Genomic DNA, 27,171 nt, shown 5'->3' with positions numbered 1-27,171 from the left:
AAGTTTTATCCCCGCCCACCCACCCTTTTTTTTCTTAATTATGTGTAATATTAAACGGGTTATTTGACATTTAACACAGAAGCGGAGTCAAAAATTGGAAAAAAGTCTTGGCTAAAACAAGACGACATTAAGGAAATGACAGTGAAAATTTAAGAGATTTAAGTTTGCAGACAACAATATTTTTGCAATTAAGATATCCCTTACGAATTAAATAAATCAGAAAGTATCCTAAAAATAATTTAAACTCATTTTTAATAAGAAAAACAGTGAATCAGTGCTCGTAAATTCAAGCATTTCTCATGACAGATGAACGTGATTTTTCGCCAACATTGACAACTGAACAGTTTAAACTGAGGTGATTTTTTGCAGTTCATACCTTCTATGTATAAGCAATAAAATCCAAATAAAAAATGAAGATTATAAATAATTTTTGGAATATTTAATGGCAAAGTGTGACCTGAAGACATAGATTTGAAACATGAGAAAACGGCAAATGAAAAATTGATCGACTATATCTTGGATAAATTAAAAAAATTCAAGTTTAAAATTCAATTAACTAATTATGATTTTCTCTTCTTAATATACATAGTACTCTTCACAACAAAAGACTGAAAACATGTTTAAAATGGTAAATTTTATCTCCCACAGTTTTCAGTTTCTTGTCACGAATAGAAAACTACGTTCATACAAGAAAAAAGAAGGCAAAATATAAACCCCACCCACCCACCCTCATTTCAATTGTGATGAATTTTCTTATTCGTCGTGAGTCGAGAGGCGGAGCTTAATTGCAAAATGCTTATTTCTCTACCATGTAAAACATGTTTTTAAGTAGGATGTTGTTGAAAGAAAAATATATATGTTAACAAAAACAAAAATAAAAAATGAGCCCCACCCACCCGCCCCAATCTCAGTTGTGACGCATTATTCATTGGTTGCCCGACCAAGAGGCAGTTAGTAGCTAAATTTATCCAGATTTTAATTAAAAAAATATATATTAAATTTAATTTAGCGCCAAATTTTGAGCTGAAGCTATTTAGATTTAAAACGGACTATGACATGCGAAAGCGACAAAAAATTGATAAACTATATTTTGTTCTAGTTTTAACTTAAATTGCCTAAATTATGTGTAATATTAGACGGATTATTTGACATTTAACACAGAAGCGGAGTCAAAAATTGGAAAAAAGTCTTGGCTAAAGCAAGACGACATTAAGGAAATGACAGTGAAAATTTAAGAGCTTTAAGTTTGCAGACAATAATATTTTTGGAATTAAGATATTCCCTACGAATTAAATAAATCAGAAAAGTAGCCTAAAAATAATTTAAACTTATTTTTAATAATAAAAACAATGAATCAGTGCTCGTAAATTCAAGCATTTCTCATGACAGATGAACGTGATTTTTCGCCAACATTGACAACTGAACAGTTTAAACTGAGGTGATTTTTTGCAGTTCATACCTTCTATGTATAAACAATAAAATCCAAATAAAAAATGAAGATTATAAATAATTTTTGGAATATTTAATGGCAAAGTGTGACCTGAAGACATAGATTTGAAACATGAGAAAACGGCAAATGAAAAATTGATCGACTATATCTTGGATAAATTAAAAAAATTCAAGTTTAAAATTCAATTAACTAATTATGATTTTCTCTTCTTAATATACATAGTACTCTTCACAACAAAAGACTGAAAACATGTTTAAAATGGTAAATTTTATCTCCCACAGTTTTCAGTTTCTTGTCACGAATAGATAACTACGTTCATACAAGAAAAAAGAAGGCAAAATATAAACCCCACCCACCCACCCTCATTTCAATTGTGATGAATTTTCTTATTCGTCGTGAGTCGAGAGGCGGAGCTTAATTGCAAAATGCTTATTTCTCTACCATGTAAAACATGTTTTTAAGTAGGATGTTGTTGAAAGAAAAATATATATGTTAACAAAAACAAAAATAAAAAATGAGCCCCACCCACCCGCCCCAATCTCAGTTGTGACGCATTATTCATTGGTTGCCCGACCAAGAGGCAGTTAGTAGCTAAATTTATCCAGATTTTAATTAAAAAAAAATATATTAAATTTAATTTAGCGCCAAATTTTGAGCTGAAGCTATTTAGATTTAAAACGGACTATGACATGCGAAAGCGACAAAAAATTGATAAACTATATTTTGTTCTAGTTTTAACTTAAATTGCCTAAATTATGTGTAATATTAGACGGATTATTTGACATTTAACACAGAACCGGAGTCAAAAATTGGAAAAAAGTCTTGGCTAAAGCAAGACGACATTAAGGAAATGACAGTGAAAATTTAAGAGCTTTAAGTTTGCAGACAATAATATTTTTGGAATTAAGATATTCCCTACGAATTAAATAAATCAGAAAAGTAGCCTAAAAATAATTTAAACTTATTTTTAATAAGAAAAACAGTGAATCAGTGCTCGTAAATTCAAGCATTTCTCATGACAGATGAACGTGATTTTTCGCCAACATTGACAACTGAACAGTTTAAACTGAGGTGATTTTTTGCAGTTCATACCTTCTATGTATAAACAATAAAATCCAAATAAAAAATGAAGATTATAAATAATTTTTGGAATATTTAATGGCAAAGTGTGACCTGAAGACATAGATTTGAAACATGAGAAAACGGCAAATGAAAAATTGATCGACTATATCTTGGATAAATTAAAAAAATTCAAGTTTAAAATTCAATTAACTAATTATGATTTTCTCTTCTTAATATACATAGTACTCTTCACAACAAAAGACTGAAAACATGTTTAAAATGGTAAATTTTATCTCCCACAGTTTTCAGTTTCTTGTCACGAATAGATAACTACGTTCATACAAGAAAAAAGAAGGCAAAATATAAACCCCACCCACCCACCCTCATTTCAATTGTGATGAATTTTCTTATTCGTCGTGAGTCGAGAGGCGGAGCTTAATTGCAAAATGCTTATTTCTCTACCATGTAAAACATGTTTTTAAGTAGGATGTTGTTGAAAGAAAAATATATATGTTAACAGAAACAAAAATAAAAAATGAGCCCCACCCACCCGCCCCAATCTCAGTTGTGACGCATTATTCATTGGTTGCCCGACCAAGAGGCAGTTAGTAGCTAAATTTATCCAGATTTTAATTAAAAAAAAATTATTAAATTTAATTTAGCGGCAAATTTTGAGCTGAAGGTATTTAGATTTAAAACGGACTATGACATGCGAAAGCGACAAAAAATTGATAAACTATATTTTGTTCTAGTTTTAACTTAAATTGCCTAAATTATGTGTAATATTAGACGGATTATTTGACATTTAACACAGAAGCGGAGTCAAAAATTGGAAAAAAGTCTTGGCTAAAGCAAGACGACATTAAGGAAATGACAGTGAAAATTTAAGAGCTTTAAGTTTGCAGACAATAATATTTTTGGAATTAAGATATTCCCTACGAATTAAATAAATCAGAAAAGTAGCCTAAAAATAATTTAAACTTATTTTTAATAAGAAAAACAGTGAATCAGTGCTCGTAAATTCAAGCATTTCTCATGACAGATGAACGTGATTTTTCGCCAACATTGACAACTGAACAGTTTAAACTGAGGTGATTTTTTGCAGTTCATACCTTCTATGTATAAACAATAAAATCCAAATAAAAAATGAAGATTATAAATAATTTTTGGAATATTTAATGGCAAAGTGTGACCTGAAGACATAGATTTGAAACATGAGAAAACGGCAAATGAAAAATTGATCGACTATATCTTGGATAAATTAAAAAAATTCAAGTTTAAAATTCAATTAACTAATTATGATTTTCTCTTCTTAATATACATAGTACTCTTCACAACAAAAGACTGAAAACATGTTTAAAATGGTAAATTTTATCTCCCACAGTTTTCAGTTTCTTGTCACGAATAGATAACTACGTTCATACAAGAAAAAAGAAGGCAAAATATAAACCCCACCCACCCACCCTCATTTCAATTGTGATGAATTTTCTTATTCGTCGTGAGTCGAGAGGCGGAGCTTAATTGCAAAATGCTTATTTCTCTACCATGTAAAACATGTTTTTAAGTAGGATGTTGTTGAAAGAAAAATATATATGTTAACAAAAACAAAAATAAAAAAGAGCCCCACCCACCCGCCCCAATCTCAGTTGTGACGCATTATTCATTGGTTGCCCGACCAAGAGGCAGTTAGTAGCTAAATTTATCCAGATTTTAATTAAAAAAAAAATTATTAAATTTAATTTAGCGGCAAATTTTGAGCTGAAGGTATTTAGATTTAAAACGGACTATGACATGCGAAAACGACAAAAAAATTGATAAACTATCTTTTGTTCTAGTTTTAACTTAAATTGCCTAAATTATGTGTAATATTAGACGGATTATTTGACATTTAACACAGAAGCGGAGTCAAAAATTGGAAAAAAGTCTTGGCTAAAGCAAGACGACTTTAAGGAAATGACAGTGAAAATTTAAGAGATTTAAGTTTGCAGACAATAATATTTTGCAATTAAGATATTCCTTACGAATCAAATAAATCAGAAAAGTAGCCTTAAAATAATTTAAACTTATTTTTAATAAGAAAAACAGTGAATCAGTGCTCGTAAATTCAAGCATTTCTCATGACAGATGAACATGATTTTTCGCCAACATTAACAACTGAACTATGTATAACCAATAAAATCCAATTAAAAAGTGAAGATTATAAATAATTTTTGAAATATTTAACGGCAAATTGTAACCTCAAGACAGATTTGAAACATGCGAAAACGGCAAACAAAATTGAATCGACCATACCTGATCTTGAATAAATTACAAAAAATTAAATTTTAAAAATTGATAAATTATAATCTGACTTTTTTTTCTTCTTAATGTACATATTCTTTACAAAAAAAAACTGAAAACATGTTTAAAATGATAAATTTTATCTCCCACAGTTTTCAGTTTCTTGTCGCGAATAGAAAACTACGTACATACAAGAAAAAGGAAGGCAAAATATAAACCCCACCCACCCACCCTCATTTCAATTGTGACGAATTTTCTTATTCGTCGTGAGTCGAGAGGCGGAGCTTAATTGCAAAATGCTTATTTCTCTACCATGTAAAACATGTTTTTAAGTAGGATGTCGTTGATGTGTCGTGATATGTCATTTACCAAAATCAGTCTTATCTCAGTCAAGTACTAGCCCCGCCCGCCCGCCCTCTATTTCCTAGAGGGTATGTTGTTTGCCACAATCAGTCTTATCTTATCAAGTACTAGCCCCTCCCACCCACCCTTTATTTTCTTGAAGGGTATGTTATTTACCAAAATCAATCTTACCTTAGAAGTAAATGAATCACTGAAATGGAGGCGGGGTGGGTGGGCGTGGTGAATTATATGTTTAGGCACGTTTAGGTGTTATTAAAGATTACTTTTCAATGTCCGTGAAGGTAAATTATTAGCCAAAGTTTTATCGCTATTGCAAACACAGACATGATTTCAAAATAGTCTTAATATCTAATATACATATAATGCGAGCGCAGCGAGCATGTTTAGGCGTTACTAAAGATGACTTTTCGATGTCCCTGTGAAGGTAAATTGTAAGGAAAAGTTTTATTGGTATGCAAAACACAGGCTTCTGGAATATAGGTATATGTTTGTAAAATTGATCGAATGCCACCTAAAAGTGCTCGCTGCGCTCGCATTTTGTGCGTGTGGTTTTTAAATTAATTTAGCCTCAGAGGCACCTGTACAAAACATTAATTCCTTCAAAAGTATCTTAACCGTCGATATAAATAAAATGCGAGTGTAGCGAGCACGTTTGGGTGTTATTAGATATGAATCTTCCATGTCCCTACGAAGGTAAATTATTAGAAAAATTATATTTACATTGGAAACACAGATTTCTGGAAGATGGATGTTTATAAACTTGTGGCGGCACAATAATACGTAGTGTAAGCCAGGAAAGATAAGCTCCTCTGTAGTCGAGTGGTAAGGGCACCCGCCCGGCAAGCGGTAAACGTGCGGTTCGATTCCCACCGGAGGCGCAACAAGACTGTCTTAGCCTCAAATATATACAAAATGCGAGCGCAGCGAGCACGTTTAGGTGTATTAAAGACAACTTTCCAATGCCCCTGTGAAGGTACATTTTTAGGAAAATTTTATTGATTTAAAACACACACTGGAATGTTAACCATAATAAAGTGGTCTGAGCCTCGCTGCGCTCGCATTTGATTATTTTATTTAAGACAGTTCTTAGACGTAATTTCTGTAACAGGATGTTGGATGTAAGCTTTGCCCGACATAAATCGAACTTAATCCTCTATTTCCTGATTTACTTGAAGCTTCACGACTAGATTTCTTTTCTAGAGGAATCCCACGATGTTCATCGATTAAATATTTTCCGAGATTTATTAAACAAAATTAAAGAGGGTAGTGTTTTTTACAAAACTGAGCGGAATTTTGCTCGAACAACTTTGCATTTTTTTTAAATTCGACATTCGAGAAACTTCGGTGTTTTTATAGGCAACTGATTGCTTTTCCAAATAAATACAGCACATAAAGCTAAACTGTAAATTGCGATATTGGTTGTCTTTTACTAAGTACGTTTTATTTACATTAGTCTCTATTAATTTTTGCACAAACTTGGTAGTTTGAGAAGACGGAGCAGCTGTTTTTTTTTGTTTCGTTCTGATTATATTAACTTTTAATTCCTCGGCATGGTGCACAAAAAAGCAAAATTGTCGGTAGTTTGAAATTTATAATTAAAAACACGAGATCATGGAAATTAATTTACGCTCGAAGTAGCAGGTTGGATGCAAATACAACGTGAACAAATATGAGCTAAATAATGCATAACGAAAACAATTTCGATGTGCATTAAACTGTGACCTATGAAATATTTTTAAAAAATGTGAAAACAGTTAAGCCACAAATAAACGAAAATATGAGGACTCTAAAAGCAGGAAATGGTAAGAAAGGCTGGAAAAGGATGAAGACTGAATTATTAACTAGAACTTTGAACATCTAAATTTTTCCCAGTTGGGGTGATTTCGGGGAAAATTATATTCGTAGAATCGATTTTAGTGACGGTTAATTAAAGTTGACTTGAACTAAATCAGTGTTTTATTTCTTGATTCAATTTAGATTTTATCTGTTTCGCTGTCAGTCAAAATAGCAATAAGATGCTAAAATCTAGATAGGCTTTCTGCGATCGTCAAACAGCACGGGGGAATTTTATAACTACAGGCACTAAGGTTAAATTAAATCGAAAAAACTGCACCCTTTTACATTTTTAGTTGTCATATTTTACATAGTCTGTCTTTTGCGTTTCAATGTTCATACGATATAGGAAAGTTTTTTTTGTGGAAATTCAATACAGTCAAGCGAACCGAGAAACGAAAAAATATGCAAGAGTTATGAAAAACGACGCCCAAAATATTTCCAAATATTTCATGAAAATATTTAGAGTAAGCTATTTAAAAATTTTGGTTTGTTTATTTTTTCTGTGCGTGAAATTAGTTGAAATTGCATGAGAACCGTTACAATGAATGTATGAACGACCAATGAGTTAATTTAGAATAATAGAATTTCGACGAAATATTTCAGCTCCCGGCGCATCCACCATTTTTATATTTTCCGATAATTAAACAACGTCCATTTGTGCATATTTATTCAGTTTCCATTACGCTAATAAAACGCATTTATCATTACATCGAAAAACAAACATCGATCCCCATCAGACTTTCGCTTTCTTTCATTCCTCCATCAACATTTTCCTTATCGCGAAACATTAGATTCCCAGTTAAACTTCCTCGTTGTGATCGATGCCGTTTAAAAAGCCGATAAAATTCAATCGCTGATATAAAAATAAATCTGTCATGTCGAGGGTTAATTTTATGTGGATTTCTTACAATAAAAAAGTTTTCTCTCCAACAGAATGCCGACTTTATGGGATGATATTTATAGTGTGAAGCGTTATTGTAGTATTGTTAAGCAAAAACACTGCAATAAAACCGGACAAATGCACTTATCGCCAATTCTTCGTACTAAAGCAGCCATTATTGGCGCGTATCTCAACGGGAACGACTTCCAACAGCTGAAAACTGTAAAATTTCACGATAAAACTTGATCTGAGTCATGAAAATGTTCGAGCTATCGGAGAAAGGAAATTAGATTGGGAATGAACGTACGGGTTTTTGCTTGGCGCGGTGGAATATACGACGCAGTTTCGTAGCGTGTAAACAGGGCTTTGGGAAATTTCACTCTCGTTTCGGGCAGTACAGACGCCACAAGTATACAGGGTGCGCAGTTGATTTTCTTTTTTTTTTGTAGAGGTACATAATCTCAGCTAATCGGAAGCCGCCACGCCACTCCATCGTGCCTACTTGATTAAAATTCCATCCTCAGTCGCCCGAAATTCCCTAATACCGTTCTGATTATTCCCGAATTCTTCCACAATGTAGTCCTTTTCTCGTGCACTCCGTTTCTTAGACAATAAAAAGCCGATAATTCATATCGGCGTAAAACTAGCTGACTGCTCTGGTATTTTTAAAGCCGGTTCATAAAGCTCATCGCTATCTTTCTTTCGCCTTTGAATTTTCAGTCTTTTGAGCGACTCGGTAGATACGCTCAATCGTTCCTTAATCCCAACGAAATAACGACAATTCGCTTTGAGTCCCTATCTCAAACTGCGCCGTTATCGAACCAGAATATCGCACCCTATGATGTACTCCCGTTTCGATCGTAATGTTGCGTTCAAGCGAATAGACGGAATCCAACAAACATCTTTTAAACAAGTTGTACCATAGAAAGCCGATGCTCGGACGAGGCGAATTTATTTGGGGAAGGTCGCCGGAATGGGAGGCGGTTCTGACCTTTTTTATTGCTATGATATTCATTACCGACGTTTGCATAATTTTGTTTTCTGTTGTAAGAGAAGATTTGTTTCTGTTGTTTCTCCGAAACTACCGAACCGATTACTTTTAAAATTCTAGGTTTCCTTGAGATCACCTACAAGCGACTGGATTTTAATCAAAGTCGCTGTCGTGTTATGACCTATTTAAATGAGGAGTCATAAAAATTTTCCCGTTGTTTTCGTGCAGCTGCAGTGAAACTTTTCTCACGAGAACTCTTATATAGTAATTAAATAAATTGGTTCTAATGGAAATTAATTTGTATTTTTTAGTTTTGCATAAATTTCCTACAAATGTGTTTTAATCATAACAAAGCCGTCATTTACATAAATTATTCCGCCTTGAGTGCACTCTACTTCCTCATTCTTGTTTCAGAGACGGTTATTTTATTATCTCTGTCCTAATTTTTTCTTCACTTCTGCTTTTATGTGACTTCACTAAACATAGTTTTAAGGAAGTGGTTGACAAATTTTTCAAGATTTTAGGATATTTATTCTTCTTTACTAGTCTTTCGTATCTGAGTTGTTCTCTTTGTTTTCGTGTCATTCTCGTTCGTTCTTGTCGTTCTCATGGCATTCTCGTCATTCTGCTCCTATATCTCGTTGTTTTCATGGCGTTTTTGTCATTCTTATAGACCTTGTTCTCGTGTCGTTCTTTTGTCGTTTTTGTGGTTCTCATCCTCTTTTTCTACTTGTTCTTAGTCTTTCTCATGCTCTTCGTCGTTAGCGTGTCGTTTCGTTATTCTCGTTACGTTCTCTTTGTTCTCGTTTCGTTCTTCGTCGTTCTCTCCGTCCACAATCGGTTCTCGTCCTTCTATTTTTACGTGTTCTTCGTTATGTTCGTGCCGTTCTTGTCATGTTCCTGTTTTTCTCGTATTGTTTTCGTCGTTTTCGTGTCCTTTTCGATTTTCTTGTTCTTCTCGTCCTTCTAATTCTTCTGGTGCTAGAGTCATTCTCGTTCTTCTGGTTATTTGTCGTGCATCTTCATCGTTTTCGTGTCATTCTCGCTCGTTTTCGTCCTTCTCATGTCATTCTTATCATTTTTCTCCTATTCTTCATTATTCTCATGTTGTTCTTGTCATTCCATTATTCTTCTCGCCCTTGTCATCCTTCTCCACCTTCTCGTCTTTTGGTGCCATTCTCGTCCTTGTCCTTTTTCTTGTTCTTCGTTATCCCCGTGTTGTTTTCTTGTCATCCTCATGTTATTTAGATATTGTTGTTCTGGTATCGTTCTTGTGCCGTTTCCGTTGTTCTCATCCTCTTATTCTATTTGTCCTTAGTCTTTCTCATGCTCTTCAGCGTTATCAGTGACGTTTCGTCATTCTCGTTACGTTGTCTTTGTTCTCTTTTCATTCTTCCTCGTTTTTCGCGTCCGCGTTTCGTTCTCGTCCTTCTATTTTTGCTTGATATTCGTTATTTTCGTACTTGTCATTCTTTTCATCTTTGTGTTGTTTCTCGTCCTTCCGGTTCTCTTTCTACACGTTTTTCGTAGCTGTCCTGTTATTCCCACCATTCTCGTATTGTTTTAATCGTTTTCGTGTCCTTCTTCGACTTTTTTGTTTGTCTCGTCCTTGTAGTCCCTCTGCTGCTTGTGGTTATTCTCGTTTTTGTGGTTATTTGTCGTTCTAGCCTCGTTCCCGTTTTTCCTCGTTTTTCTTATCTGAGCTGTTCTCAGTCCTCGTCGTTTTCATGTCATTCTCGTTCATTTTCGTTGTTCTTATGTCGTTCTTGTCATTGTTCTCCTGTTCTTTGTGATCCTCATGTCGTTCGTATCATTCCATTGTTCTTCTCGTCCTTGTCATCCTTCTCCTCTTTTTCGTCATTTTCGCTCTTCACGTCCTATTCGTTCTTCGGGCTGTCGTGTCATTCTCGCCATTCTCTTCGTTATTTTCGTGAGATTCATGTCATTCCCTTATTCTTCTCGTCCTGCCCGTTCCTGTTCTACTCGTTCTTCGTGACTGTCGTTTCATTTATGTCATTCTCGTGTTTTTTTTTGTGGTTCTCGTATCCTTCTCGTCCTTCGAATTCTTATGGTTCTACTCTTTCTTTCACCCTCCTTGCCCTACGCGATCTCATATCATTTTCGACATTCTCGTGTAGTGTTCGTCACTTTCATGTCCTTAGTCTTTCTCATGATCTTCAGCGTTATCGTGACGTTTCGTCATTCTCTTTACGTTGTCTTTGTTCTCTTTTAATTCTTCGTCGTTTTTCGCGTCCGCGTTTCGTTCTCGTCCCTCTATTTTTGCTTGATATTCGTTATTTTCGTCCTTGTCATTCTTTTCGTCTTTGTGTTGTTTCTCGTCTTTCGGTTCTCTTTCTACACGTTTTTCGTATCTGTTGTGTTATTCCCACCATTCTCGTGTTGTTTTAGTCGTTTTCGTGTCCTTCTTCGACTTTTTTGTTTTTCTCGTCCTTGTAGTCCCTCTGGTGCTTGAGGTTATTCTCGTTTTTATGGTTATTTGTCGTTCTAGCTTCGTTCCCGTTTTTCCTCGTTTTTCTTATCTGAGCTGTTCTCAGTCTTCATCGTTTTCATGTAATTCTCGTTCATTTTCGTTGTTCTTATGTCGTTCTTGTCATTGTTCTTCTGTTCTTCGTTATCCTCATGTCGTTCTTGTCATTCCATTGTTCTTCTCGTCCTTGTCGTCCTTCTCCTCTTTTTTGTCATTTTCGCTCTACACGTACTACTCGTTCTTCGGGCTGTCGTTTCATTTCTGTCATTCTCGTGTTTGTTTGTGGTTTTCGTGTCCTTCTCGCCTTTCGAGTTCTTATGGTTCTACTCTTTCTTTCATCCTCCTTGCCCTACGCGATCTCATATCATTTTCGACATTCTCGTGTAGTATTCGTCATTTTCATGTCCTTAGTCTTTCTCATGATCTTCAGCGTTATCGTGACGTTTCGTCATTCTCGTTACGTTGTCTTTGTTCTCTTTTCATTCTTCGTCGTTTTTCTCGTCCGCGTTTCGTTCTCGTCTTTATATTTTTGCTTGATATTCGTTATTTTCGTCCTTGTCATTATTTTCGTCTTCGTGTTGTTTCTCGTCCTTTCGGTTCTCTTTCTGCACGTTTTTCGTATCTGTTGTGTTATTCCCACCATTCTCGTGTTGTTTTAGTCGTTTTCGTGTCCTTCTTCGACTTTTTTGTTTTTCTCGTCCTTGTAGTCCCTCTGGTGCTTGAGGTTATTCTCGTTTTTGAGGTTATTTGTCTTTCTAGTTTCATTTCCGTCCTTCCTCGTTTTTCTTATCTGAGCTATTCTCAGTCCTCATCTTTTTCGTGTCATTCTCGTTCATTTTCGTTGTTCTTATGTCGTTCTTGTCATTCCATTGTTCTTCTCGTCCTTTTCATCATTCTCCTCTTTTTCGTCATTTTCGCTCTTCACGTCCTATTCGTTCTTCGGGCTGTCGTGTCATTCTCGTCATTCTCTTCGTTATTTTCGTGAGGTTCATGTCATTCCCTTATTCTTCTCGTCCTGTCCGTTCCTGTTCTACTCGTTCTTCGTGACTGTCATTTCATTTAAGTCATTCTCGTGTTTTTTTTTGTGGTTCTCGTGTCCTTCTCGTCCTTCGAGTTCTTATGGTTCTTCTCTTTCTTTCATCCTCCTTGCCCTACGCGATCTCATATCATTTGCGACATTTTCGTGTACTTCTCGTCATTTTCATGTCATTCTCAAACTATTGTCGTGAATCTTGTGATTCTCATGTCGTTCTTGTGTCGTTCTCATTGTTCTCATTCTCATATTCTACTTGCTCTTAGTCGTTGTCTTGTTCTCGTCTCCCTCTTGTCATTCCCGTGTTCTTCTCATCTTCGACCTCTTTCTCGTCCTTTTCGTTCATCGTCGTGTAAATCCCTTCATTTTTGTGTTGTTCTCATCGCTTTTGTGTTGTTTTCAACCTTCTTGTTCCTCTCGTCCTTCAAATTCTTCTAGTCCTTCTCATCATTCTCGTACGTTTCGTTATTGGTCGTTCTCCATTTGTTTTCGTCCCTCGATTTCTTATTGGCGTCGTTCTTCGTTGCTCTCTTGTCGTTCTTTTCATTCTCATGTCACTCTTGTCATTCTTCCCTATTCTTTGTTATCCTCATGTCGTTCTTGCATTCCCGTGTCCTTTTCGTCCTTCTTGCCCTTCTCATCCTACTCGTTCTTCGTAGCTGTCGTGTCATTCCTGTCATTCTCGTCGTCATTGTGTCCTTCACGACCTCCCCGTTCTCCTCGTCTTTCTGTTTCGTATCGTCTTTCTAGTCCGGATTCTTCTTGTCGTTCTCGTATCATTCTCGGGCAGTTTTCTTCGTTTTGTCTATCTCATATTTTTCGCTCGTTCCCGTCGTTCTGGCTTCTTTCTTTGTTATTCTCGTGTCGTTCTCGTGTTCTTATCGTTCTTCTGGATTCTGGATTCTTAATTTATGGGGGCTGACCTTAGCCTCTTCTCGTTCTTCGTATCCTTGTAGTCTTTCTTGTACTTCCCGTCATACGAGTCCTAGTCGTTCCTCGTTCTTCTGGTGTTATTCTTGTTCTTCTCCGAGTACTTATTCTTCATTATCCTTGAGTCGTCCTTGTCATTCTTCTCGCTCTAGTCATTTTTGTGTCCTTTTCGATGTTCTTGTTCTTCTCGTCTTTCTAGTCCTCGTCATTCTCGTACTTTTCGTTATTTGACGTTCTCGCTTCTTATTCGAGTCGTTCTTCATTAATCTCCCGTCGTTCTCATCGGTTTCGTAGCATTCTCTTTCGTTGTTGTCATTGTTATGTCATTCTTGCCATTCTCCGCCTGTTCTTCATTATCCTCATGGCGTTCTTGTCATTCCTGTGTCCTTCTCGTTTTTATCATTTTTCTTCTAGTTATCTCTCTCTAGTCTTTCGCATCCTACTGGTTCTGCGTAGCTGTCTTTTCTTTCCCGTCATTCTCATGTCATGCTCATGGTTGTCGTGTCCTTGTTGACTTCCTTGTTTTTCTCATCCTTGTCCTTATTGTCAATCTCGCTTTGTTCTTTGTTATCCTGAAGTTGTTCTTGTCGTTCTCGTGTTCTTCTAGTTCATCTCATACTTTTAGTCTTTCTTGTTATTCTCGTGTCGTTCTCATTGGTTTAATTCTCATCATTCTCGTTCGTTCTCGTCGTTTTCATGTTCTTCTGGACTTTCTTGTTCTTCCAGTCCTTCTAATCCTGATTGTCCTTCTAGTCCTTATCGTCTTTCTCGTTCTTTGCATCTCGAACGTGTTCTTAGTCTTCCATATACATATAATGCGAGCGCAGCGAGCACGTTTAAGTTTTATTAAAGATGAACTGTTGATGTCCCCGTGAAGCTAAATTATTAGGAAAGATTTATTGGTATTTAAAACCCACGCTGATTTTTGGTTTTAGATTTGAAGTTGCGTCACCTTTCTTTCTTGATTTACTTGAAAACTTCCACGAATACAATTTTTGCAGAGGAATCCCATTAAATATCTTCTTGTTGGCGAGTTGTATTAAAGCGAATTAAAACGCGCATTATTTTCGCAAAGTGGGCGAAATTTTTCACGATAACTTTCCATTTTTTTAATAATTCGTGCTGCAGCATTGTGCGTTTCAGACACTCGAAGGAAGAAACTGCCTCGAGTCTCCTGCAATTACGGTGTCTCTATATAGGCAACGCTTTTTCTTCTTCGCATTGTCGGTTGCGTACAACGCAACGTTACATAATTTAGCATTCAAAATGAAACGTAATTATTTACGTAATATTATCCTCGAAGCCAAAGATCAAAAGAAGTTGTGTGCTGAATTAAAAAAATATATTTATTCAAGCGAATATCGCGAGGAAGACGGTAATTTTGTTAATAATGACTCCGTTTGTGTTATTTCTTTACAGTTTATTATGAGATGGCTGTGTGAAACGTATAGATTTTTTGACTTTTTTTGTAAAGACTACATTTTAGGCGTGTGTGTGTGTGTGTGTTTTTTTTTTTTTTTTAGAAGAGTTATTTATATTTATTTCGTCAAACAGTGACCGTCTTATCCGAAATATTAACTGGTTAGTTTGAATTTTTAAACATAATCTACTATAGTAAAATAGTAGATAAAATATGTAATTTCGCATAATATTTGACTCAGCTATCACCACAATAGCTAAAGTACCAATTATGTGTACTCGTGTTATCAGTTTATTGTCGTTACCTTCTGCCAATATTGTGTTCTAAAAAAATGGCATATGGAAAGTTTATACCGTTGGAAACTCTGCAGCAATGGATTACCACCAACGCAGTAGAACTGAAAATTCAAAAGGAAATATTAACATATTGGCTTATATTTTCTGTTGGTAAGTGTAAAATAGAACTTCCGACAAAATCTTCGTTCTTGTGGTACTCGTATATAGCTGGAAGCTCCCCAAGTTTGTGGCCAATCTCAAAAAAAGCTTCAACGAAGAGGGCGTTTACGGAACGTCACGGAACCACCAGTCGGAGCGATTAGGCAACATATTGGAAGCAGCATGGGAAAAGGAAAAATCATCAAAACAACCATCTTTACAAAGGGCAATCATAAAACTGTTCTTAGTAGAATTTTGCGTATTCTCTTTTATACACTGTCTATGTGACATATTTGTGTTGTAAGTACGTCGGAGCTTTCTGCTAGCTTTTACCTTTTTGCATCTTCAGAATATTTCAACCCTACTCGTTGAAAAAGCTACTGGAATATTTTTCCAAGGAGTCGCCAGTTAGTCAAAACGAAGCGTACTTGTATGCGACTTTGTTTGTCTTTCTTTCCGCACTGAGTGAGGTTTCTTATGAGTGGTCGATGTTCAAAGGAACTGTGATAGGGATGAAATTACGCATAGCTTGTGGTTGTTTGATATACAAACATTGCTTGAAACTGCAGAGGAGGGACCTGGGTTCAAGTACCATTGGACAAGTAATAAATTTATTTTCGAATGACTTGAAACGTTTGGATAATGTGTGTAGATATTTGCCTTTTCTTGTTTTAATCGTTCCTGTGAAGATAATAATAGCAACGTATTATTTTGATGTTTGGTATGGTCACGTGACCCTTACTCTTTTAGTACCTTCAATCATAAGCTCGGTACTACTATGTAAGTGCTTATTTTTTCACATACATTAGTATAGCTTCACCCGTAGACCACATATCAAAGAAAGTGTCGTTGCTTCGAATGAAAATTGCCACTAGAACTGATAACAGAATTCGTCTGATAAGTAGCGCAGTACGTGGAATTCTTATTATTAAAATGTATGTGTGGGAAAAGGCCTTTATTAAATTCATAGAAACGGCTAGACGGTAAGTTTTATTATTAATGAAACCAAAAAATATATTTTTTTTAGGTTTGAAATAGCTAAAATAGCGTCGGTGTCCCGCTTACGTTTTTTAATAGCATCTGTAAAAGGCTTCATTGGCAAGGGCAACTTTTTCTTCTATTTTTTAGCTTGTTTTCTGATCGATTCACCATCAACACTCGGTATATTTCCCTTAGCAATCGTACTAGAGACTCTCAGAATTAACATGACGGTCTTTATGCCCTTCGCACTTGTAGACCTTGCAGATGCCCGAATTTCGATACAGAGGGTTCAAAATTTCCTGCTCTGTAATAAAAATTCCAACGAACCTCCACTACACGAAAGTAGTGACCGGTGTATTGTCACAAACCCAAACTTTGTAATTGAGGCTAAAGATATAACTGCCAAGTGGGACACATCTTCACTGTACTGCACTTTACGAAAGATCAATTTTAAAGCATCTACAGGCGAAGTTGTGACCTTTGCGGGTACTACAGGCAGCGGAAAGTCGTCCATCTTGTACGCCATTTTGAACGAAATCCACTTACTTGAAGGCAGTATTGACATCCGAGGGTCCATCTCTTACTCGTCGCAAGAACCCTGGATTTTTACTTCCACGGTTAGACAAAATATCTTGTTTGGTCAAAAAATGGACGAGGAAAGGTACACCAAAGTCATCAAAGTGTGTTGTTTGGAAGACGATTTGAAGCTTCTACCTTATGGCGATTCAACCATTGTGGGAGATTCTGGAGTGGCGTTGAGCGGAGGCCAAAAAACCCGGCTCAATTTGGCCCGAGCTGTGTATCGCGATTCTGATATTTACCTCCTAGATGATCCTCTAGCGTCTGTTGATAGTCGGGTAGCAAGGCACATTTTCGACGAATGCATTAAAGGGTTCTTGAAAGACAAGTGCGTGATTTTGGTCACTCATAGTTTGGAGTACCTCAAAAGGTGTGACCGGGTTTACTTAGTGGAACGAGGAGAAGTGATCCTTGATCCCACAGACGACGACCTCCACTCTCAGTTCACTTGTCTTGAGTTGCTAACGCCCGAACTGGAGAACAGTTACGAGGAACCACCCAGACAAAAGGTAATACGTGACGAAACCAAGAAAGAACTGGAAGGGTTTAGCCGGATGGAGACTTATCGGGGTTTTTTTCTGGAAGACGGGACCTGGGTATACACCGCCTTTGTCCTCTTATTGTCGATCATCATCCAAGTACTCAGTAATGTTTTCGACTACTTTATCTTGATCTGGTTCGACAACCGGATGGTCACGCGCACCGTTTTAATATATCTTTTTGGTGGTTTCGCCGCCGCTATCATTGTCCTCATTCTAGTGCGTGTGTGGTTGTATTCAAAACTATGCAGCCACGTTTCGAAAACCCAGCATGACAAGGTACTTCAGCGCGTAATGTACGAATCTATGAATTTCTTCCAAATGGAACCGTCTGGACGAATTTTGAGTGCCTTTTCTAGAGATTTGGCAATCACGGATGAACTGTTCCCCACGGTTGTGTTAAACGCGTCTCTATTATTTTTTATGATCGTAGGTGCCCTAGTTTTAATTTCGGTTCTCAACGTATGGTTCACATTTGCCACGGTGTTGTATATTGTTGTAGTGTGTTTGATTTCTTTGGTGTGGTTACCACATTACCACACTATCAATTCGCTGGAACAACAGAGTAAGTGTGACAGTCGCCGATTCCTTAACTGACAATTTTTAGGTCACAGGTTACCTTTTACTCACTTCTCGTCGTCTTTGCATGGACTCACCACAATTCGGGCTTTCTCAGCCCAAGATAGTTTGATCCGAGAGTTTGATCACCATCAAGATCAGCATAGTGCGTATTTCTATTTTAACTTGGTGATGCAACTGGTCGCACGATTTTGGGTGGACGTGCTTTCTGTGCTCAACGTGGCTTTGGTAACCTATGGGTATTTGCTTTTCGGAGGGTCAGTCTCACCGATCATCGTCGGTATGACCATAACGCAATCCACAATGATAATAGCCACATCTTCGGTTCATATGAACCAATGGAGTGACATAGACAACTTCCTGGTGTCAGTACATCGTTTGATAGCGTATGGGAAAAGTCCGCCTTTGCACGATGTTGGAATCAACTTGCCAGAAAAGGTACCACTTGACGGCAACCTGGAATTTCGCTCGGTTTATCTACAATATTCACCAAAAGCTTCTGTTCTCCATAACATTTCTTTTGAAGTCAAATCGGGCGAAACTGTTGGTATCGTGGGACGAACAGGAGCTGGGAAGTCGTCTCTTGTGTCTGTGCTTTTTCGGTTGTACCCTTTCCATGGTAAGGTTTTCGTAGATGGACACGACACCAAACAAATGTCTGTGGAGTCTTTACGGTCCTCTATGTCCATCGTTCCGCAGCACCCAATTCTCTTCCCGGAAACCGTCCGGAAAAATTTAGACCCACTGCAAGTGTACAGTGATCGGGAGATTTGGGACGTCCTGCAAGCAGTCGAATTGGGGTCTACAGTTGCTAATTTACCGTCGGGTTTGGACACGGTGGTTACAGATGAAACTGCGAGTTTGAGTGTGGGCCAAAAGCAGCTACTGTGTTTGGGTAGGGCTCTGCTCCGACGAAACAAAATCGTGGTTTTGGATGAAGCTACAGCCAGTATTGATCTGAGGACTGATAGGACGATACAGTCAATCATTCGCACGAAATTTAGTGGCTGCACTGTGTTGGTTATAGCACATAGACTGAGCACGGTGATGGATGCCGACAAAGTTCTTGTGATGGACGCTGGTACGGTGGTGGAGTTCGACCATGCTTATACCCTTTTGGAAAACAAGGAAGGGTTTTTGTATAACTATGTTCACGTGCACTGTAGCGAGATGGAAGAAGGTTTGAGGGAGCTGGCGAGAAAAGTAGGTCGTGGTGGATGAAAGGTGTGATATATTGAGATTTTTGTTTCAGAGCTATGCGGAAAAGTTGAAGAAGTGTTAATGCTGGTATTTTTAGCTGAATAAACTTGTGATTGACGGATTGATTTTTTATTTTGTACAATAATTTTATAGTTTTAATGTTTTCAAGTGTGAACGGTAAAGTCCTTGTAAAGTAAGAGGCGGCACGCTTCCATGACCTCGTTTATAGAGACCTTGTAGTTTTTTTGTGGCGCTGTGACAAATTGATTTCGAGGTAAGTCGCGATCTTTCGTCAAAGTTAGAGTCGGAATGCTCTCTTCCAATTTAATAAAACTGGTTCGATCCGCCCGGAGCATGTGTCGTGCGCTCCGGCGATAAAGAAGTTTGCAAATACACTAGTCCGGACCAGATATTCAGGCAGGGTGCCTGTCGACTGCTATAAGATTAATGACATAAGATAAAAACGATGACTTTATGGCGATATCAGTCTCGCCCAGGGTGCCGTCTTATCACGGCCGCTATCCACACAGAGGACCTGTTGGCGTCTCCACTTAACCCACTTTTCCTCTCTCCCGAAGAAGTTAAGTGTTTAACGCGTTCCTTACGAAAATGAATTACTCCACCCACTCCGATGTCCGCGTGATTTATTAGATATTCGACGGTGTTTTGGCGTGAAAACTCCGATCCGAAAACTTTAACCATTATCGCGCACTTTGCACTTAAATTTTTTCCATTTTTCTTGGAACGGTTTTAAAATTTTTATTGATGGAAACATGAATTGCCGAGGGTTTTTGATGACTTGTCAACGGCGCGAGTGTCAACAGAGGGGATCTTATCGTGTTTTTTTGCAGCTCGGATGGATTCAAAGTAGGCTGTGATTGGGCCAGGGTCACCTTCAGCCCGGACGGGCAGTATCTGGCGGTGGGCTCGGCGGACGGCAGCGTCTACATATGGGGCGTGAGCTCTTCCAAGGTGGAAGGCGTCCTCAAGGAGCACTCGTAAGTGAATTAAAATTTAGACGGCTTGATTTTTGCTTGTGTGAGCTTGGGCGCCGTGTTCCACGTTAGGGTGGAAGACGGCGAGTCACGTTTCACTTAGATGTAAAGGTAGCCTTCGCTGCACGTGTGTGGTGTTTGTTACATGCGTTGTGAAGATCACATGGCCTCTTCTCCAGGTCCGCGGTGACGGCGACTGGGTGGCATCCGTACGGAACCATGCTGGCCAGCGTAGACAGATCCAAGAAAGCCGTCATCTGGAGCGACATCTAACTTAGATAGCATCACCTCACGAGAGGTTCTGTAATGGTTCGGTTATTAAATTCTCAAGTTAAATTTCTCTAGTCTTAAGATATACATCACTGCTTTCCATTTGGTTGAATCGAAAGGCCGAAAGTGCGATAATATTGATATATTCCTCGTCTAAATGTTGTTGTTACTATAATGTTGTAAGTTTTTTATTGCGACCACTTATATATTTTGTAAGGAAATTTTCAAGAGGAACCCGACTTCCCTTGGGTACTTATGTATTGCAGTTTATGATTATAAAGTTAATTTTTTCGACGGTGTTTTCTTTCCCACCTGACCTGATCGCGTGCGTTGGACGCATCATGTAGAAGCTTACTGTGAATTTTTACCTGATGGAATTGTCGTTTCAAGGAAGGCACGGAACGGAAAATTCTGCAGACGCTATATGCAATAAAGGAGTGAGTGAATATGTGTCTGAGGAGATTCAGGCGAAAAAATTATACGGCGTCACGGCGCCTCAAGCCTCGCTTCGATTAACCGTATTATCATATTTGTGAAATTGAATTTCGAGGTGGAACTTTCACACAAATCGGACTGTGTGGTTGTAAAGCGACGGCTGATACCTAACTAAATTGGATCAGTATGTAAGCCGGTTTCGAAAATATCGAAAGAGATGTATTTTATGGAGTCTTCGGAAGTTGCTTACGAAGCCAATGAAACCTTAGAGGAGTTTTAGGAAAGAAGCGTCAGTACTTTGTGAGAAAGAACTTACCACTAGCAAGAAAATATGTGGATACTTATGTCGCCCTGGCTCACTCTAACGGATATTGATTATAATAGGAAATAGAACGAGTTGTAGCGTTTTGTCTAAAACCTCGACCTTATAATTGTGCATAAAGTGAAAACCTACGTTACACGAATTAATTAATCTTCCGTCAGGACCAAATTCGACGAAATTTTCCAAGACCGATGCACTTTGTTTGTGTTGTAGTGTTGTATTTACGCTATCCATAAATCATGCGTGAAACTGGATAATTTCGCTTTGACCGCATTCACTTGCCTTGCATCGCGATCAATCCCAGAGGTTCGTTGACAATATCCATTTAATACATCTCGACGATGACAAGCGATGCAGATGAAAGCTTATCATTTAATGACCCTAGTGGACACGAGTCAATCTACCCGACCCTCATGCAGCAGACGCTGACTAACAGCCCCACAAAGCTAAAGGAGGTACATTTTAATTAGTCCGGCGATTAAATGGTGAGTGTTCGGGGGACGAACGGGTGTCCCGATATAGATACTCCGGATCGTGTCCTGCTGAAAAATTCAGAGTTCGTTTGGCACGATGGCTAAGACTGCAACATTTACGAGGGTCGGCTTAATCTAAGCCCCTTCAAACATCGGTGTCATTTTAATATTCATTAAAATTAAGAGCAAAAAACGTCATGTCTATGTTTTCTTTAAGCGCCGCCGTAAAATATGAACCCCGTAATTGTTTGCTGTGTTGAAAAACGGCGGCATTTTCCCCTCTCTTAAGGCCGTGATGGCGTCTGAGATAATGGGATTTCTCTTGCACGTAAGCTAAGTGGCGAGCTAAATGCGAAATAAATGAAATTTACAACCCTCGAAATAAAATCTGTAGAAATAAATGCGTTTCGGTGTGAAGATGTTTGTTTATACGGGGGGGCTTAATGGTCCCATAAGTAATCGTAAACAACAGTGTAACGTCCATTTAGGGGATGAAATAGTGGACAGATTTAAGAAATAATAGAAGAGAAGGCTTACTTGGACCACCTCTATTTTTATTTCCTCAATAAGCCGAATGTGAACCCGACTCGGCGTCAGACGTCTCCGGGAAATGAAGATCTATGGAGACTTTCAGGAGACTGCGGTCATTTATCTTAAAGTAAGGGGCTCTCAGGTGGTAGGTAATCACGAAAACCGCCCGAGTGTATGAAAAATCCGCCGATATTCGCACCCCGTGCTTATACTAATATACAAGGGTAATTACAATTGAAGTGAAAGAAATACGATCACTTAGCTTGTTTTTTATGCCTTGTTTGGAAGTTGTTTCTTATACAGGCGAAGTAATATGAAGAATATCCCGTGTTAAAAAGAATGCCAATTTATCCAGACGTTCGAATGGGACACCGCTGTGGAAAGAAAATACGCAGCACATATTTTTTGTGTTCATTAAGAAACGGTTTTAAAAGCATGTTTCGCTAAAATATTAACGTGGGGCTTTTCAGGTGTTGCGCTGTACCTAGCACCGAACTTCTAAAATCACATAATATAAACATCGTAATGGTCTTTTCTTTCGCTTATCAATTATTCACTGAAGCTTAAGTGTTTTTCGCGCTACTAAAGTGGCTTTGTTTATACTTTATACACCGATGGAAAGTGTAATGGAGTTTACGCAAGTAAATAAAGTTATAGTGACGGGTCTAAAAGCCCCTAAGTGGTTCCATATAGGTAGCAGGTGTCGTCTGGATGTAATGTTGGTTGCAGATGTTTGAAACCTTTAATTGACTATTTGACCGGGTTCCTACGCCAGAATGATGGTCGCTGCTTGCACGCAACATGCTACCACCCTGCCGCGCCCCGGGATTTCATTAATTGAGATATTTCCTCCCCTAATCTCCACTTTTAGTTTCGGAGGCGTTTTTCTGGACCCGTACCTGATATTGTGGGATTTACCGTCCCTCGTGCACGACATCCACTATTTGATTAAACTGAGGTACTAGATTCACGCGGTCTGACGTTTGATTGACGGACCTTCAACACGCGTCAAAGAAGTTTTCAGCGTCATTTGCACTGTGGACACTAGTAATTTAAAGTCTTTGTGGCACGTAAAACCTATTACAAACCCGTCGAATTCCATCAGCTTCCTCCAGCTAAGTTAATTATGAAATTGCAATCAATGAAGTACCTGATATCTAAGAAAATAAGTTCAGACTTTGATCCGGGTTTTCATCCAGCGATGGAAACTTTTTTGGGTAATTTACGTACTCAGCTCTCGCTTGAAAGCACTTTATCAAAGCTAATTTATCTTGAAAAATGCATTACAAAGTAAAATCAACGATTAAATTTAATTATAATTAACGGAACTGCGGAGACGGATTTTGCGCGGTTGTAGTGACTCCTACTACTAACGGCTCACAATCCAAAGAAACTACGCAAAAAGTGGATAGATCTCGACCTAAAAGGGATTTGCTCTCGAGTAAAAGCAACTGAATAATATTCCCTTGTCTGTTTTCATTAATTACGACGCTATATATCAAAACCCACGCAAGAATAACGCGGAAGAAAAATTCATATGTGGCGCTTTTGTAAGGAGACACTGATGTCCCTTTAGTCGAAATATTCGTTTTTCGCCGAAGGAAGGTTAAATATTTTATTGCCGCAGCTTCCGGGGAGTCCCTGCCATAAAGCATATGGAACGATAACTAGAAAGGTGGAGCAATTGCTGGTAATAAACGATAATTCTCGAGGGCGTCGGCATTGACCTCCGCCGGTTTCGGAATGGCGTCGACACGTACATTTATAAAACCCGCGTCGAAACAATGGGAATGTCAGGTTGAAATCTGCGCTCGATTCGACCATTACAATTATTAATTGGACTGTCAAGAAAAACGTCGGATATTTTTATCGAAACCGCGGGTTATAAATGACCGGAGTTTGGCTAATTGTGGGCCGCACTGACAAATCGAACTAAGACACGTGCCCGCAAAACGACGCTTGAACGGACACTGTCATGTATCAGGATTAAGGTGCACAGGTTGCGGTTTCAAGCCCACCGACAAATTAAATTGTTTTTTTTTTTATTTTCGATATTTTCTCTGTTCCAAAAAAAAGAAAACAATATTTATAAGCCTCCAGGTCGTGTTTTTAACCTTTCTGTGGGCGAATAAGCAACATTCTGTGCTACTTTTACCTTGGATTATGAAGCTGTATGTTGTGTTGCATATGGTTGTTCCAAGGATCCACGCACGTAAAATTCTTGTCTTCTTATAACGTAGCTTTAAACAAAAGTTTGTAAGTTAATTGGTTCATCGATTCCCCTGTGGAACGAAAATGGAATGCGTGGTTGCGTCCCATAAGAATTGAGTTGACCTTCGACGTCTTCTAAAGCTGTACATGAATCGAACAGAACAATACAAGGGAAACTATGATCCAGTTATGGTAATCCGGGCGCATAAAGATAGCTTTCTTAATTCGGTCCCATATTTTAGTGGTCTGCATTGCCTGGTCCGAGATGTTTTAAGATCATTGCAAAGGTATGTGCATCTGGACTAACTTTTCAATGCAGAATTCATTTCTGCCATCAGTTGTTGAATTCGTTCGATTTTAGTCGAAATCGCGTTACAACGCGCATCTTAAAAAATGTTTCTTGAGTTGACGAGTTCACCATTCCAAAACGGTTCAAGATTCAGACTTGTGGTTTGCACAGTTCGATTCCTTGGTGTTTTTTAGTCGCGTTCATCGATTTTTGGGGCGGCCAAGGCACTTGTTCGCGCCCTAGAGATCGATAAATCGGACGATGTCATTTTTATACAGGTGGATCATATGAGTGCGGGTTCCTGTCCAGGACGTTCAAATGAGTAAAAAAGACCCATTTTCAGGAAGCTGAGAGTCCAATTAACCGAAACAGCGTGAAATGGTGCGACGAAATTCCCGTGATGGTCCGGAATCTCGCCGATAACGCATGGGGGCTGCGTGCTTCGGTGCCAAGCCTTTGGCCGACTAGTGTGTCTGATTTAAAAACAGGTCTGGCCGACGTAAGCTTATGTGGCGACCTTCACGCCGCCGGGAGTGGCGCGGAGCGGTTTCCGGGGGAGGGTGCACCGGGGTTGCCCACAATCCGGAGACACGGATCTCCAGGTGGTGAGCGCCCGTGCAAACAGGAAAATAAAATACAACGGACAAAAATATTTTACAATAAATCGGGTTTATTCCTTGCCACCGCTACAGGTCTAAAATAATAAATCTTGACTTAAATAAATCGGTTTTACAAACAAAAATAAACAAAAAGAATTAAACGTCCGGCACGGTCGTTCCTTCCTTCCTGGACGGCTACTTTCTTCAGGACGGGCTCCTCCTGGACTGGGGGCGGTGACCCTGGAACGGGAAATCGCGTGGGGACGGTACGGCTAAAATTAGAAGCATATTACTCCACCTACCTTCCTCATAAAAGGTAAAAGTTCCTAGGACTCAAGTGTCCAGCGTCGAATCAGACCTTTCCACCCACTGGAGAACCCTAATTTTACGGATTTGCCACTACAAGGTGCATCATCATCTTCTACAGTATAAAAATAATCATATTGACCTTGAAAGTATAACCGTCGCATTAAAAAAGGTCGTGCGCAAGAAATGGGATCGAGATGGATTTCCTGCAAAACAACACCAACTGCAATTCTCTAAATATTATATGGTGACGTTAATCAATGGTGACGTTAATCAATGGTGACGTTAATCCCGTCTTAAATAAACTCAACCGTTATTTAGCAATTCTGGCTTCGACGAGTAATTGGTAACAAAGAACTTAAGCTCCTTTAGGAAAAATGAAATTAGTTTTGCTTCATCAATGCGGATTTCCGGGTCTAAGCTAGGAGCAACGGCGTATACGTTTTTTTGATAAAAAAAGCCGTCATTGTCGATCTTTGACGACAGACTATGTAATGTCCGGACCATTTAAATGGCTAATCAAATGAAGAAGGGATTCTTCGTCCGGCCGGCGTCCCAGCGGACCGGCGACATGAGTAAGGGTCACTTTAAACGAAATCCGCTGAAATTGAGGCTATCGCTTAGAGATTGGATATTGACCAGAGAATCAAACCCGCTTAAATGGATATGTTCGGGCTCATTTCGGGAATGTTTTCTATTAGGGATTTTTCCGGGAGACCCCGGCAATTTGTCATAGGGATACGTACATGGAGGATTTGCCAGAGCGGATCGCAGAACGGGAAACGGAATATTAATAATATAAGAAGTAGAGAGCTCAAACTGAGATTAGTTCATTTCAAGTGCTGACTTTGGATTGCACGACATGCATCGTAAAAGTCTTTACACACTCAACGAGCGTGAATACTTATTCAAAGCGGGCGAATACAAAAGGAGGTACTTGTTAGCATCGTATCTAACACAATCACTGCACGGAGTTGCATTTTAACGTCGTTACACTCCCCAGGCACAATCTGTCTCTCTTCGTAGCAATTAGCGTCAGGTAAGCATCATCGCCGTTAACTGAGAAATTGAATTGACACAAAGAACGCCAGCTTCATTATATGCCACGTATAATGAGTATTTGTGTCGAGCCACGACTCATATTCTACCGAAATGACTTCACCAACATTGTAGGGTTGCTTGCGGAGATATCGCATTAAAAGCTAATGGAAATTGCCCCATGCACGAGATTGAATTAGAGTGTATGTCACGGTGTCTCGATTTTGTAATAATGACGCACCGAATTTAATTAAATCGTATTTACAGACGTACAAACTTGGGGGCGCTTGCTATAGCAAAACGAGCGGATTTTAAAGATCGTTCGAAAGAAAAAAAAACGATTTATGTGTCTACATTATACCTTCACGGTGACGAGGACTTCATAAAGCGACAGAATTTTTCGATTTTCTCGCCAGATGTGTGGGAGTCACTTTGATGTTGGCTTTGAAAATCTTTAATACTGATTAATTAGCTAATTATTCGGGCTTTATTAGGTTAATTGTGAATTGATTTAAACATAATTTCCATATTGTGTTGCGATAGGTAAACAAGGTGGATATTTCTAGTCAATGTAGCATAATTTGCGTAATTTTCGTGTCTTGGGTCTCGCAGCTGCCGTGTGTAGATTATCTCCCGTGGCCGCAACAGTGTCGAGTT

At 38.5% G+C, this 27,171-nt stretch overlaps 2 protein-coding genes across 4 annotated transcripts in view; both read left to right on the top strand.

Annotated features, from left to right (window-relative positions):
- Positions 1-20,601, top strand: part of LOC135125191 (autophagy-related protein 16-1) — a 408,090-nt gene extending 387,489 nt beyond the window's left edge. For 2 of the 3 annotated variants that reach the window (XM_064050587.1, XM_064050585.1), the window contains 2 exons: positions 19,897-20,043; positions 20,199-20,601. In XM_064050587.1, the coding sequence (XP_063906657.1) occupies positions 19,897-20,043; positions 20,199-20,313 (262 nt within the window). In that variant the 3' untranslated portion in view covers positions 20,314-20,601. The remainder of the gene's footprint in view (positions 1-19,896; positions 20,044-20,198) is intronic. The other variant, XM_064050586.1, reaches the window with a different exon arrangement.
- Positions 18,069-19,164, top strand: LOC135124782 (ATP-binding cassette sub-family C member 4-like). The gene is made up of 2 exons (XM_064049997.1): positions 18,069-19,048; positions 19,098-19,164. The coding sequence occupies exons 1-2, from the start codon at positions 18,128-18,130 to the stop codon at positions 19,125-19,127; spliced, it is 951 nt and encodes a 316-aa protein (XP_063906067.1). The 5' UTR covers positions 18,069-18,127; the 3' UTR covers positions 19,128-19,164.
- Positions 20,602-27,171: the final 6,570 nt, after the last annotated feature.

Source organism: Zophobas morio, unplaced genomic scaffold, assembly GCF_036711695.1.
Source record: "Zophobas morio isolate AGI-343-1 ecotype UQ-CSIRO unplaced genomic scaffold, CSIRO_AGI_Zmor_V1 ptg000008l, whole genome shotgun sequence".
In the NCBI taxonomy this organism is placed as follows: Eukaryota; Metazoa; Arthropoda; class Insecta; order Coleoptera; family Tenebrionidae; genus Zophobas; species Zophobas morio.
The sequence above is the reverse complement of the archived record's forward strand: the minus strand, read 5'-3'. Positions and strand labels throughout refer to the sequence as shown.